The sequence below is a fragment of the Tachyglossus aculeatus genome, chromosome X1 (assembly GCF_015852505.1).
Source record: "Tachyglossus aculeatus isolate mTacAcu1 chromosome X1, mTacAcu1.pri, whole genome shotgun sequence".
NCBI lineage: Eukaryota > Metazoa > Chordata > Mammalia > Monotremata > Tachyglossidae > Tachyglossus > Tachyglossus aculeatus.
The window spans coordinates 53,402,228-53,417,066 of NC_052101.1; the positions used below are offsets into that span (position 1 = coordinate 53,402,228).

The 14,839-nt window shown below is 47.1% G+C and overlaps 1 protein-coding gene across 1 annotated transcript in view; it reads left to right on the forward strand.

The window, feature by feature from the left end:
- SPINK5 (serine peptidase inhibitor Kazal type 5) overlaps nucleotides 1-14,839 on the forward strand; it is a 58,753-nt gene that overhangs the window by 32,850 nt on the left and 11,064 nt on the right. Inside the window, exons 19-26 of the mRNA XM_038740003.1 lie at nucleotides 3,990-4,117; nucleotides 5,848-5,938; nucleotides 7,077-7,204; nucleotides 8,660-8,747; nucleotides 9,181-9,308; nucleotides 9,896-9,974; nucleotides 12,755-12,882; nucleotides 14,575-14,650. Coding sequence (XP_038595931.1) covers nucleotides 3,990-4,117; nucleotides 5,848-5,938; nucleotides 7,077-7,204; nucleotides 8,660-8,747; nucleotides 9,181-9,308; nucleotides 9,896-9,974; nucleotides 12,755-12,882; nucleotides 14,575-14,650 — 846 coding nt within the window. The remainder of the gene's footprint in view (nucleotides 1-3,989; nucleotides 4,118-5,847; nucleotides 5,939-7,076; nucleotides 7,205-8,659; nucleotides 8,748-9,180; nucleotides 9,309-9,895; nucleotides 9,975-12,754; nucleotides 12,883-14,574; nucleotides 14,651-14,839) is intronic.

Genomic DNA, 14,839 nt, shown 5'->3' on the forward strand with positions numbered 1-14,839 from the left:
CACTTTCACTGCCCTTCTGCCCTCTGTCTTGCCAGGGCTCAGATGGGGTTGGCAGGGAACAGTGCAGACTCCCTCCTCCCTCACCTAGACAATTCAGCTCTACTTTGGAGCTGCTGCAGGGCCCAGAGTAGCCAGAGGGTAGAGGATTGAGACTATGATTGGGGGTTAGGAAGACGTGCTCTCCCTTACCTGACTGATGCCAGTGTTCCTCTGTCTTCCCTGCATCGTCCCCTTCTCCTCATTCCCTGCCCCTTCCCTCTCTCTGCCCTCTGAATACCCCCCTGCCTCCTTGGAGTTTCCTCCCCACTCACATTGCTCAATCCCCATTCCCTAACCCCCATTTTCCTCCTTCCTTCTCTTCCCTCATCCTGCTTTTCCTCCTGTGTCTGTCTGCTTTCTCTTCTAAGTCTCTCCTCTCTTCCTCTGTCACCTGGCATCTCTTTCCATTTTTCTCTCTTCAACTGTTCTATGGCCCTTTTTCTTTCTTTTTTCTGTCTCCTCTTCCCCACCTCTGTTTTCTTCTCTCCTGTCTGTGTGGAAATACTAAGGAACAGAGTGGAAGTAAATCAGTAAGCAACATCTTTAATGATGGAAACATTTCAATACATCTAAATGCCCAAGAATCAAAAACTACTCCATGGCTCAGAATGGTCTGACACTGGGAAAAGATTACACAGAAGCACTCAGCTCTCTTCTTTATTCCAATTCTAGGGAGCCACCTCTGTTACCTGTTGAGTCAGCATTCCCCTCAGGTTGCTATGGATACATTTCCCCTTCCTTCAAACTCCCTCCTCAATGCCCCCACCCTCCACCCCCCACAAATCACAGCTAGTCTCGCTTGACACCACGTTTCTCCATCTGTCCACTTTCTCTCCCCTTTCCTGTTCAAGGAAACTTTCCCTCTGCCCCTTGATTCCCTCCCGCCTCCTCGATGTTCCATACATGTTCCCTCCGGCCTACTCCATAACATTCATCCCACTGCTGTCCCTCTTTCAGTCCTGCTCCTCTGGAACCTGGCTTTCAGAACGAGGAAGCAGTGCAGCCTAGTGGATAGAATACAGGACTTACTAGAGCACTAGACCAGCATGGCTCAGTGGAAAGAGCATGGGCTTTGGAGTCAGAGGTCAAGTGTTCAAATCCCAACTTCACCAATTGTCAGCTGTGTGACTTTGGGCAAGTCACTTAATTTATCTGTGCCTCAGTTACCTCATCTGTAAAATGGGGATGAAGACTGTGAGCCCCCCCGTGGGACCACCTGATCACCTTGTAACCTCCCCAGCACTCAGAACAGTGCTTTGCACATAGTAAGCACTTAATAAATGCCATTATTATTATTATTAGACCTGGGTTCTAGTACCAGCTCTGCCACTTGCCTTTCTGTGACCTTGGGGAAATTACTTAACTTCTCTGGGCCTCAGTTTCCTCATCTGCAAAATGGGGACTTGTTCTCCCTCCCCTTAGATGGTGAGCCCCCTGAAGGACAAGGATTGTCTGTTCTGGTGATCTTGTATCTAACCCAGTGCTTAGTTTAGTGCTTGGTACAGAGTAAGCAATTTTTATGGTATTTGTTAAGCTCTTACTATGTGTCAAACACTGTTCTAAGCACTGGGGAAGGTACAAGTTAAATATGTTGGACACAGCCCCTGTCCCTCACAGTGTGAGTAGGAGGGAGAAAAGGTATTTAATACTAATTTTATAGTTGAGGAATCTGAGTCACAGAGAAGTTAAGTGCCTTGCCCAAGATCACACAGCAAGCAATTGGCAGAGCTGGGATAAGAACCCAGGTCATCTGAATCCCAGGCCTGTGCTCTTTCCACTATGCCATCCTGATTCTCTAAGCTTTTAATTTATCACTACTATTATTATAATTGGGGGTCGAGGCAACCTATGGCCTCCAGGAGAGCAAATGGAATGTTTGTAAGGAAAGAGAGAAGAGCAGATAAACCAGGGTTTTGTCTCGTTGTGCTTAGAATGTTGGTGCCTGCAGGACAGGGCCATTCTCAGGATTGATCTCTTCCACGTATAGCACATTTGAAGTTCCATTTACTCAAATAGATCTCATATTGGGAAATGAAAATGGGCTTTGTAAAAATTAGGGCTCAGAGGATGGGTTTTCTGGCCATTTGACATTTCTTGGAAATTCCACTTCAAGTCCAGACGTTAAAGCCTCCCGTTGGGTTAAAATCTTTATTTCTAAATTCTAAAGTTTCCACTTGAATTATGTATATGACTCTCTCTCGTGGACTCCCTCCGCTATTGCACCTCAATACACGGATTCCTCCTTTCCCAATTATTTTTCACCTCAATTTTTCTGTAGGGCAGCTTATATGTATTTGATATGAATATGAAACTTTATAGTTCGTTGCTGAATGGTTGCTATGTTTTTCTTCCGTTAGGCTCCATTCTAGCTTCGAGAGAAGGGATCAGACTGCTCAATGAATCAATGACATTGATTTAGGAGCTACCGAATGTACAGTTTCATACTAAGTGCTTGGGAGAGTTCTGTAGAAACAAGGCATGTTTTTGGCCCTCGGGGAATTTACAATTAAATAGGGAACACGGAAAGGAAAAAAATATTTGCAAATAATGTGAACGAGGAAGAAGAAGGATATAATAGGAAGAGTTACAAATGCATCAGGGTGAAGTGGTAGGGACTGCAGTAATACTATTTATTAAGCACTTAGTGTGTGCAAATCACTGTGCTAAACTGAAGGAAAGAATACACAGGTGGGAATTAGACATGGTGCCCGGACCTCAAGGAGCTCACAAATTAAGAATATAAATCGGGGAGAGGGGACTAGCAACAATCAGTCAATCAATGGTATTTATTGAGCTATGTGCAGAGCCCCATTCCAATCAGTCAATCAATCAATTGTATTTATTGAGCGCTTACTGTGTGCAGAGCACACAGTACTAAGCGCTTAATTCCAAATGCTTGAGAGTATAACAGAGTTAGCAGGTGCATTCTCTGCCCACAGCAAGCTTACAGTTTAAAGACATATAAACATATAAAGGCAACAGACATATAAAGAAGAAACAATAAGACTACAATGGCAGCATAAAAGACAAGGACAAGGATAAACACAAAAATAAAGTAAAAAAGCATCAGGGTAGAGTGGCTAGAAGAGCAGAGTTTCCAGCAGCCACAGCCACAGTGGCCATCTTAGTTACAGCCCTCATGAGTTTTGGGGAGGTATGAGCTGCTTCTGCTTCCTGCCGAGGTGCAGCAAAGGGCAGGATGGGATCAAGGCCCCGGGATGACATGGTAGCTGGGTATAGGGGTTAGGGTGAGTGGGTGACTGGCTAAGAAGTTTAGCTATCTGGTGGGCCTCGGGGGAGGGGGTGGAGGTACTGAGGGCATGTGCTGCTGTTGCTGGTGCCCTTCCTGCCTGGTAGGGAATCAGTAATTAAATATTTAAATAAAAATGCACATCAGTGCTGAGAAAAAGAATGTGAAGTGTGAGTGTTACGTTGGCATGGCTGGGGTGTTGGGAATGAACTGGGGAAGGCTGATGTTGATGCCATTCTCTGGGCTGCACACCACCTCTGAAGGTGGCTGGTCATACAATCTTTTGGACTTTGTTTCTGAAGACCTATGGATGAATCGAATAGTGGAGTCCACCTGTGTAGTAAAGGTGGAATGTATCTCTCTTCATCGGGACCACATCATAGGATGGTGTTTAGACAGATCCCCAAATGTGTCCTTGTTACACAGGCTAGCTCTGTTTTGACAGACAAGAACAGTGGTGTTGCACTAAGCTGATCAGTCCCAGAGATTGGATTACAGAACACTCAGTGTTCCTAGCCAAGCCATCAGATGATAGCCCAGTCTCATACGGAAACCCATATACTGTCAGATGATGTCAATGTTTTCCTTAATGACGAGAATTTCACTGGCAGAAAGCTGCTGAGTTCAGTGAACTCCAGCAGAGCCCAGCAAGGGCAAACCCCAAAGAAACCCTCCTCACAGCTTATCCTCTTCCCCACAGGACATGTGCAATGAGTTCCGGAGCCTTGTGAGGAATGGGAGACTTTACTGTACCCGGGAGAATGATCCGGTTAAGGGCCCCGATGGCAAGACCCACGGCAACAAGTGTGCCATGTGTAAAGCAGTATTGTGAGTACTGATGTGGACACGGTTCCCGGCAATGAAACCATCATGGCAGCCAGGGAAGCCCCTGTGCTCAGGGTGCTGTCCCAAAGCCCATGGCCAGAAATGGCCATCATGGGTCACAGGGCATGGGACATTTTCTTCCTCTTTGCTGCTGGCAATGCCACCATAATGAGCCCAGGGCTGAGCGGTGGCATTCCCAGCCAGCAGAAAGGCTCAGAGCTGGCAGGCAGATGCATTCAGCATTGGCTGGGTGGCTCCTGGCTGCTTGGAAAAAGTGCCACCTTCCTCCCCTTCCCCTTCCCCCACCTTACTGCCCTGCCATTTCAAAGAGAGTTGTAACTGGAGCTACATTTTTCTGGAGAATTATTAGTTGGGAATGGGCTTGACCCCAAGCCCTCCCAAACTAATGGGTTTTCCCTGTAGGTCAGTGTTTTCTCTGCCAGTGTGGGAGGGGCCAGGCAGACATTAAGGAAGTCTGGGACATGTCTAGCTGGAGCCTCTGTCTGGCAGAGCCCATTTCCATGCACTCAGGAGGGACTTATCCCTGCACCCTGATAGGTCAGCCCTCGGCATGGCTTCCCTGAGCAGGAGTCCAAGACCAGGTGGTGGACGGCTACGAGATCTCCAAGTCCAGCCTCTAGCTTAGTGACCTTTTGTAAGAGTGGACTAACCCTCTCACCAGGAAAGCTCAAGCCTGCTGGGCTTTCCTTCAGAACTCTCGGGGTGGATGCCAACCACTTCTGTGTATCACTTTGGTTTAAAACAACCTGCAGAGTTACTGTAGTTATTGACCCACTGCCACAGAAAGAGTTGGAGTGGGAGTTACCTGCCTCGTCTCTTCCTCGGGGGAGAGCAGCATGGGCTAGTAGATAGAACACGGGCCTAGGAGTCAGAAGGACTGGGTTCTAATCCTGGCTCTGGCACTTATCTGCTTTGTAACCTTGGGCTAGTCACTTCACTTCTCTAGGCCTCAGTTACCTCAGTCCCATATGGGACATGGACTGTGTCCAACCTGATTATGTTGTATCTACCCCAGTGCTTGGTACATAGTAAGAGCTTAACAAATATCACAATTAAAGGAATTATCCAGGCTCCCAGCTATTCCCCTCTCCTCCCCTAATTTCCCCTTCTTGCCACAAGCATCCAGTGAACCCACTGGGCTTGGCCATTTCCCTCTCTACTCTGAAAAATGCACCTGTGTCCTGTGACTGAGTCAGCAATGTGGCCTGCTGGTTAGTGCTAAGAGAAAACTAGAAAACTCCCTTGTTCCAGAAAGCTTGCGGCCCCTGGCTGTTATGAATAGTTCTCCGCTGTCGGCCAGACTTGCAGACTTAATTTGATAGGGTTTAGCCTTTTGTAAATGGTTTCTGGTTACTCCCTCTCTTACCCAGATAGAGGGAGTCTGAGAAGGCTACTCAAAGGGTTATAAGGGGCAGGGAAAGAATCTGCCTCAGAAAACAATTGGGAGCAGTCTTTCTTTGGAAACAGAAGCAAAATGGATGAGTGGATGTTTCACTATTGAATTTCTTTCAGTTGTTATTTCCAATGGCATGGTTTACTAAAATAGATCAGAAACCTATTAATTATCAGAAATAGGTCCTGCTGAAGTCCAGGGATCATAGAGGCATAGAGGCCCCCTCTCTACCAACAACATCGTGTCATCGTATCCAGCTCAGAGACACATATACTGCTGGGTCCAAACTGTTCTCTACTCTCCACTTTGTACTCTCCAGCCAGAAAGAGGATGAAGACAGGAAAAGGAAAGAAGATGAGATCCAGAGGAATGCTGGAGCCAGTACAAACAATGGGAATAGTACTGCAGAGGTGAGACTAAGTTGACACTTGCAGGCCTGCTGTGCAGGGTGGGCTGGTAGACTCTGTTGTAATGTACATTCCAAGTGCTCTGTACTCAGTAGACACCCAACAAATACCATTGTTTGATTGTTTGATTGGTGGGTCAGGTAGAGAGACTGGCTAAATCAGGAGCAGCTATGGGGAGTTGCAGCACACCCTGGCCTGTGATGCTGGAAGCTGGGGGAGCTGGGTTGTTGGTGATTTAGAATTGGACTGGGGGCAGCCCTCCACCTCATTCATTCATTCATTCATTCATTCTTTCATTCAATCGTATTTATTGAGCACTTACTGTGTGCAGAGCACTGTACTAAGTGCTTGGGAAAGTACAATACAACAATAAACAGTGACATTTCCTACCCACAACGAGCTTAGAATCTAGAGTGGAGAAGACAGGCATCAATATAAATAAATAAAATTACACATATGTACATAAGTGCTGTGGGGCTGGGAGGGGGGAAGAGCAAAGGGAGCAAGTCAGGACGATGCAAAAGAAAGTGGAAGGCTCCACATTTGGACAGTAGGGATCCAGCTTTCTTCCCAGGGTGTTCTGAGGAAGGTGAAACTCTGAATCTGCTTTCCCTCTTTGAAGGCAGAGGAAAGCTTGGTGGCTGCACTTCAGCACCAGAATGAAGGGTGAGGAATCTGCAGCCTCCAGCAATTCTCTTTCCTTGCCCCCACCTCATTTGCACAAGGCTAGAGAGGCGCCTGCTGTCAAATGCTGTCCCTGCACCTGAATGCCTGCAAGGGAGAGGGCAAGCATGGCTTCAGTCCATGGCTGGGCTCAGGTGGTGAGGGTTCTGAGGAGAGATTTGGATAGGAAAGTCCTGGCTAGAGCGCCTCTCTCCTCCCTACCCCTTATCCACTGCACCCACCAGCCACCCCTTGGACATCATGACCATTTCAGGCTGCACAGCCCCCTGCAGGGGGCCCAGGAAGGCCTCAGCGCCCCCTGGTGGCCTGTTGGGTTAGGGGAGTCCTTTGTGGAACCCGGAGGGGGTTGGTTGGAGCCACTGGAGAGGGTCCAGACTGGGCAGGCAAACACGGGGTTAGGGCTGCAGGAGCCACTGACCCACAAGGAGGGCAAATTCCTCCCCTTACCCCTCTCCAGGATCCATGCCAGGAGTTCCGGAGTCAAGCACAGAATGGGACGCTCAGCTGCACCCGGGAGAGCGAGCCGGTGCGGGATGCCGATGGCAATTCCTACACAAACAAGTGCACCATGTGCAAAGCCATCCTGTGAGTGCCTCTAGGTGGGGTGAGGGCGTCCTTTGGCCTCCCCCAAGTCCACCTTGGAGCGGGATTCTCACGGTCATACAATCATTCCTGACTCTCTGCCTCTGCCATAGGGATCAGAGAAACGTCAAGGGCGCACCTGCCCCTGAACTTTGTTTCTTCCTCTCACACTTGCATGACAGCCAGATTTAGTGATCAGGTTAGGTTAGCCCCCAAAGTCATACCTCCAATTGCCATCTTGCTCTAAACCAGCCTGGTGCAACTGGTGGTATTTTATGTGCTCTGTGGAGCTAGTCTCCTGCAAGGTTAGGTTGTGAACTCTCTGCCTATACTGTATCTCCTTCAGTGCCTAGCCCAGTGCTTGGACATACTAACTGCTTAACAAATGCCATTATCATTATTACCATTATAATGGTATTATGGTATGATAATAATACTAATACTAATGATGATAATACCAACTAGAAGGGGAAGTAGGTGTTCCCCATTGTGCAGTAGAGCAAATCTACCATTTCAAAACCTGGAACAGGGTGGACTGGGGCTGGCTAGGGGGTCAGTCTTCTGGTTTCACAATGGACAGTTCAGTTTTCAGCTGTTCTGCCCCCTGCCTGGCACAGATGTGACACTGGGCCAACACCAGGCACCTTTCTGATAGTTATATTTCTAGTTCACAGACCTGGGAAGGGAACACGACAGCTCAGGCACTCAGGAACAAGTGGGTGATGGAGAGGGTAAGGGTATCTCAGATGAAATGCTCTAATTTTAGTAAATTTGATCAGCATCGGGCAGACTTCTGTGAAAGGGGCATCTGGGTGACATCACGTTCATCTCAATGACAGGCATTTCGGCGTGCCATCACTGACCACCTGCAGACTGCCCCAGATAACGACCCAGGACACCATCTCTTGATCACAAGGAATAGACTGGATTCTGACCCTTTCAAGGGGATCAGGAAAAAAGGGACTAGTGATATGTAATCCACTTTATCTGGAATCTGGCAGACCCTGGATTTCCAGCCCACCCCTAAAGTAATCTAAAGGTTTAGAATGGAGAAACAATTCCATATCACATAATACACTGTCCCTCTGTCTCTTGTGTCTTCTCACTGACCAGTGAATGTGTGCTCCTGTTGGTTTTATCCATCCTCACTGTGGCTGATACTGTCTTCTTGAAAGCATTTCCTTGAAGCTTTCTTTCCCCGTGGTCCCCACTGTTGATGGACAGAGGAAAATGAAATGTATTCAGAGAAGTCTTACAGCAAAATTATTCCTTTTGTCCAATGAGCACATGCATACATGAGAACATGTAATGAAATTCTCAGAGAAATACATATTTGGTTTAAGAGCTTATGTAAGAAGACAAATGGGTAGCAATTGGTAGCCAAGCTTTGAAGAAGACTCATTTCCCAGAAGCACGTGGAATTGCATTTGATTTATTTAACTATTCCCCTCTTTACAGAAAGAAAGAAAATGATGATAAGAAAAAGAAGGACCAGGACAGAATGGCTGATTTAGGCTCCCAAAACAGCACATCACAACTGGGAGAGGTAATTATTCCCCTGTCATTGGCCAGTACCCAGCCACCACTGGGCCATAACCTGCTCCCTTCATTTCCTCCAAAATCCTGAATCTGTCCTTCCTCACCTGGTTTTCTGTAGAAATCCCATAAGAGTGTATATTCCTTGAAGGCAGAGAACATGCCTCTTGCTACTGTTGTTCACTCTCAAGAACTTAGTACAACATCTAGCACTCAGTATGTGTTCTGTGTATGCCATTGATGATGATAAAGAAATTCTCATTTCCCAACTTGTTTCCAAAGTTAGCTATGACCACTGTGTAGTGGCACTTGACCTCACATATCAAGAGTTACAGAAATGTGAAATTTTTCAACTCAAAGAATGGGTGAAGCCACACCTCCAAGTCATCTCTGAGGAGGCCAGTTAAACATTTGCTGTGTTTTTTTGTTGTTTTTTTTATCAGAAAAATTGCAGTGAGTTCCGGAGCCAGATGAAAAATGGAACACTGATCTGCACACGAGAGAATGCTCCTGTCCGCGGCCCTGATGGCAGGATGCATGGCAACAAGTGTGCCATGTGCAAGGACATGTTGTGAGTAGCACGAAAGAGCCACCCTGAGGAATACATGCCTGGACATCTCTAGGGGAAGCCCTTGGTCATGTCCTGCAAAGCCGCCTCTCAGCCTTGGGCTTGTGGGAGCCAGAGAATGGGGGGCACACACAGGAACAGAGAGAGAGAAGAGAGAGACAGAGAGACAGAGACAGAGACATGGCTCTTTCCTCTTGGCCACTGGTCAGTAGTCAAAACAACTGTATTGATTGAGCGCCTCCTGGGGTAAAGTTCTGTGCTTAGGGGCATGGGAAGAAAACCAACATCCTGCCCCCAAGGGGCTTGCCTTTAGCACTGCTCTTGGGAATGCCTCTCCAGGTGCTTTGGAAAGGAGCCTGCACCCTTTCTTCGGTATGCTCTGCTCCCCTTGTCCCAGTGGGACTCTGTAACTCTGTTTCCATGCGGTGGGAAAATGCTCACAGAAATCATTCTCCAAAGACCTTCTGTTTGGCATCAGTAGCATTTGACTTGGAAGTTCCCATCAGAAAAAGATTTGATTTGATAGTCGGGATACTTCTCTCTAGGGCAGAATGATGCCGGTTCACATACCCCTCCCCTATTTCTTCCAGCGAGAGAGAAGCTAATGAAAGAAAGCAGAAAGAGGATGAAGAGAAGAAAAGGACTCATGAGGGGGCTAACAGTACGCAGGTGACAGAAGGGTTTCTTAGCTTCTGGTCTCTGTGGCCTGGATTGGCACCATGACTGCCTCCTGCCACTGAGTGTTTTCTTTGCCCCGGTGACTGTGGCACTAGGCCGCAGTCTGTGGAAAGCGCTTTTAAGCCAACCTGAGCTCCCATCTGGAGCTTGCTCCCCTGCTCGCTTGCTTGCTTTCCAATGAGGCTTGGTTGCTGCAGACAATATCGAAAATTCCCTGAACTGAGTTCCCTCAGGATCCTGCTGCTTCTGGGGGTTCCCGGCAGCTCATGGTTCCGGGGTGCAAACGTTGTGTGGGCATGTAAGCCATAGGTAAGGGCCTCAGCAGTGGTGGACATAATGCTAAAAATAATAATAATAATTGTGGGTTTTGTTAGCACTTACTATGTGTCAAGAACTGTGTTAAGTGCTGAAGTAGATACAATACACTCATATCAAGCAGAGGCCCCTGTCTCACATAGAGTTCACAGAAAAAAGGGTCGGGGTGGAGAACAGGCATTTAATCTCATTTTACAGATGAGGAAACTGGGACACAGTGAAGATGAATGACTTGCCTAAAGTCGTGCAGCAGACTAGTGGTGGCCCTGACATTAGAACCCAAACCTTCTGGTTCTCAGAAGTTTGCTCTTTCTACGAGGCCACAGCTAAACCTTGGTGCTTACTCTTTGTGGGGTGCCCTATTGGACACTTACCCTGGGTAAAGCACTGTATTGAGCACTTACTATATGCAGAACCCTTTACTAATCCCCTACTATGTGAAGAGCTTTATCCTGGGCACCATTGTATTGGGTACTTACTCTGTACAGGAGGCTGTACAGAGTACCTCCTCTGTACAGGGTACTGTATTGAGAACCCTGGAGATAAAACAGCATGGACCCTGCCCTAAAGGAGCTTGCAAGGAGCCATGCAGAGTGGGGAGTTAATGCCTGAGAAACATGGACTGTTTTCTCCCCTGTCACTGTACAATAAATTATTCCACTCTTGGAAGCATCCTAGAGCTTGGAAGATGGGAGAACATATCAAGTTGAGCAAAAAATAAGTAGAACACAAATGGAAATTTATGGAGATTTTCCCTGCAATTTTCCCCTAATGTAGAAAATGGATATGGTGGCTTTTCCTAGCATTTCATTGAACATTTTGCCACCAGAGCAGCACTTTCAGGCAAACCCAGACCAAGAGAGATCTCTGAGGGAAAAGTGAAGCCATTTTTTATCAAGCCAAATGCCTGGAAAACTTTATGCCACAGGGCTGACAGTGGGACAGGAAGGACTTTGGGGTAAGTGCTGAAGCTGAAGGTGAATGGAGTCCAGATAATCTAGATTATTTATACCCGCTTCCCCCCCACCCCCCCCAAAAAAAACACTCGTTACCCAAAATGACTCAGGTTGACTATCTACACAGCCTGGGTACATTCTTTGTCTCCTCCATTAGCATCTAAGTATGCATTTTGTGAGCAGGGAACATGTCATTTCTTTGTTTTGTGCTTGGAGTGCATTCAGTATAATGCATTGCACCAAGGAGACACCCAATAAATACTACCAAGACTTCTACTACTATGACTACTACTACTACTCCTTGAGCTTCAGCCCTGTTGGGTCACCCTGTTTTAAAGCAGGGACTGGAAGTGAATGTCAGGAGAACCATCTAATAATAATGCCTGTGGTATTTGCTAAATGTTTAATTCATGCCAAGTCCTGGGACAGACCCAAGATAATCAGGCTGGTTACAGACTTGTTCTGTATGGGGCTCAATCTTTAAGGAGGAAGGGAGAACATGGTATTTAATCCCTACTTTGCAGAGGAGAAAACTGAAGCACAGAGAAGTTCAGTGATTTTTCCCAAGGTCACAGAGCAGGCAAGTGGCAGAGCCAGGATTAAAACCCAGTTCACTTGGCTCCTGGGCTTGACTGTTTGTATGAGGTCATGCAGTGCCTAGGCCATGTTGACCCCTCTCTTTGTTTTGGGCCCTGCACCTTGAGAGCTATAAAGTTCTAAGAAAAATACTAAAAGGCTGGGAAAGAGACCCAATAGGAAGAGAGGGTCCAGAAATTGAGGAGTGATCTGTCTGCAGAAGAGACAAAGGATTCCCTGTAAAGGCAGGGGTCATTGAGGTCAGCTGAGAGGAAGAATTGATGATTGGGTTGGGAGATTTTAACCTCGATTCTCTGAGGGATTGAGGAATGTACTGCAGTGCAAGTCTGGCACTGGTGCCTGGGAGCCCACGGCTGGGACTGAGACACTCTGACTCCAACCTCAAAAGGAAACGGATCTGCCCAGTATTGGCAGGGGATGAGTAGCCTCATGGCGGGGCCATGCTCTCTGTCATCACCCTAGTGAAGCAGTGGAAAGAGCAAAGGTGTGGGCATCAGACGACCAAGGTTCTAATACTGTCTTTGCCACTTCCCCTCTGTGTGACCTTGGGCAAATCACTTCACTTCTCTGGGCCTCTGTTTCCTCATCTGTAAAATGGGGATTCAATACCTGTTCTCCCTCCCCTTTAGACTGTGAGCTCCATGTGGGACAAGGATTGTGTCTGAACTCAAATATCTTGTATCTATCCCAGTTTTTGGCACAAAATAAGCACTTAACAAACTCCACAGTGATTATTATTATTCTTTTTCTGAGGCTCTAAAGGTGCCTCTTGCTATCACCACAATGACAACAGTGGCTATCTTGCTCCAGCTCCAAACCAGCCAGATATTTGGGCCAATCGGGTTTCCATAGATGCCCAGCACAAGCTAGGGTGGCAATCTCTCCCTTTCTCCCAATTGGCAGTTCGACTGCAGTGAGTTCCGGAGCCTGCTGAGGGACGGCAAACTGATTTGCACGCGAGAGAACAACCCAGTTCGTGGCCCAGATGGCAAGACCCATGTCAACAAATGCGCCATGTGTAAAGGAATATTGTGAGTAGAGAAATCTGCTTGTAGGCTCACCACCCAACCCCATTCTCCCCATGGCCATCATCATTCCACCTGGGCTAGGTCCAGTGTGGCAACAGACCTAGATTTTCTAGGGTCTCTCCTGGCCTGAGCATTTCTTCATTCACATGGGATGGGGGCAAAAAGACCATGGGCTGTGTGTGTGTAGGGGGAGCTGTCCTCTGGGAAGTGGCAAATGCACCAATAATTGCAGGGGAACCATTTTCCACTTTGGGGCATTTTCTTGCTTCATCCTGTGGGGGCTTGGTACAGGAAGGAGAAGCCTTTCCAAGATTTAAAAAGCAGAGTCGATTTTTCTGTAACATTAGCCAGGGTTGGGTAAAGTAAGAGGTGACACAGTTAGCCAGATGCTTTAGGCCAAGCACACGATTATTGAGGGGAAACCTAGAGAGCACAAGAAGCAGTGAGGCCTAGTGGAAAGAGTACGGGACTGGGAGTCAGAGGACCTGGGTTCTAATCCCAGCTCTACTGCATGTCTGCTGTGTGACTTTGGGCAAGTCATTCAGTCAGTCAGTCAATTGCGTTTCCTGAGAGCATAAGCACTTGGGAGACTTACTGCTCTGTGTCTCAGTTACCTCATCTGTAAAATGAGGATTAAATCCTACTCTCTCCTACTGTAGACTGTGTGGCTCATGTGGGACCAGGACTGTGTCCAACCTGATTAACTTGTATCTACCCCAGGACCGTCTCTATATGTTGCCAACTTGTACATCCCAAGCGCTTAGTACAGTGCTCTGCACACAGTAAGCGCTCAATAAATATGATTGAATGAATGAATGACTTAAAACAGCACTTAGCACAAAGTAAATGCTTAACAAGTGCTATCATTATTATTATTATTATTATTATCATCATGATCATCATTATTATTAGAATAGTCTTGGCTGAACTGAAAAGCAGCATGAGGGCCACGTCGCTCCCCCCAGGGCGGGGCGCAGGGTCCTAGGGGCCGGGCCAGGAGGCCCGAGCTCCCCTGTGCCGCTTTGCTCATTTTGCAAAGAGCATGGGCCTGGGAGTTAGAGGATCTGGGTTCTTATCCTGGCTCTGCCACATGTCTGCTGTGTGACTTTGGGCAAGACACTTAACTTCTCTGTGCCTCAGTTCCCTCATCTGCAAAATGGAGATTCAATACTTGCTCTTTCTCTTTCTTGAACTCTGAGCCCCACGTGGGACCTAATTATCTTGTACTTACCCCAGCACTTGGTACAGTGCTTGACACATAGTAAGCATGTAGCAAATGTTATTATTATTATTTATTATTATTTATTAATAATAACAATGCATCTCCTGGAGAATACCCCAATTTTTGCCTTCTATGTGGTGGGTGTAGACATGGATTCTGACAAACTTCACAGATCAGCTCTGTTTTCTGCTGCTCAGCAGGATTCAATACATAACCTCTGAAACCTAACACAGGGGTCCTAGGTCTTTCTGGAAAGAAGAGAGATGCTTCTTGTCATTTCCTGTCCCATTTCAAACCCGCAGGGCAGGGACATTTGTGTCAGTCAAACAAAAACGTTGAGATTACCCCAAATTTTTTAATTGAGTTATGAACAGAGCCTGATATCTGACAGTGGCTGAGGTGACAACTAGAAATGGCTAGGTAAAATTGAATGACCTAAAAGAAAACCACTCCTTTCCCCTTGTCTTTTCCAGTGACCAGGAAGCCCTCGAGAGGAAAAGGTTAGAGAATGAAAACAAAGCGAAGGATAGTCATCCGGGAAATGAAAAGGTACTGTTCCCATCACTCAGAAACCACATTGTCCTTTTTGGACACATCCCAGGTTTTGTTCCATTCCTCCCTGTGCTGACGGGTTCCCTCCAGCTGTTCCCAGGGCACGTTGGCCCTCCTCATAGGTGAGTTCACTGCCATCAATCTTGGGGACGTTTTTGGGCTCTGAGCCTTCCAAGACCTCCATAT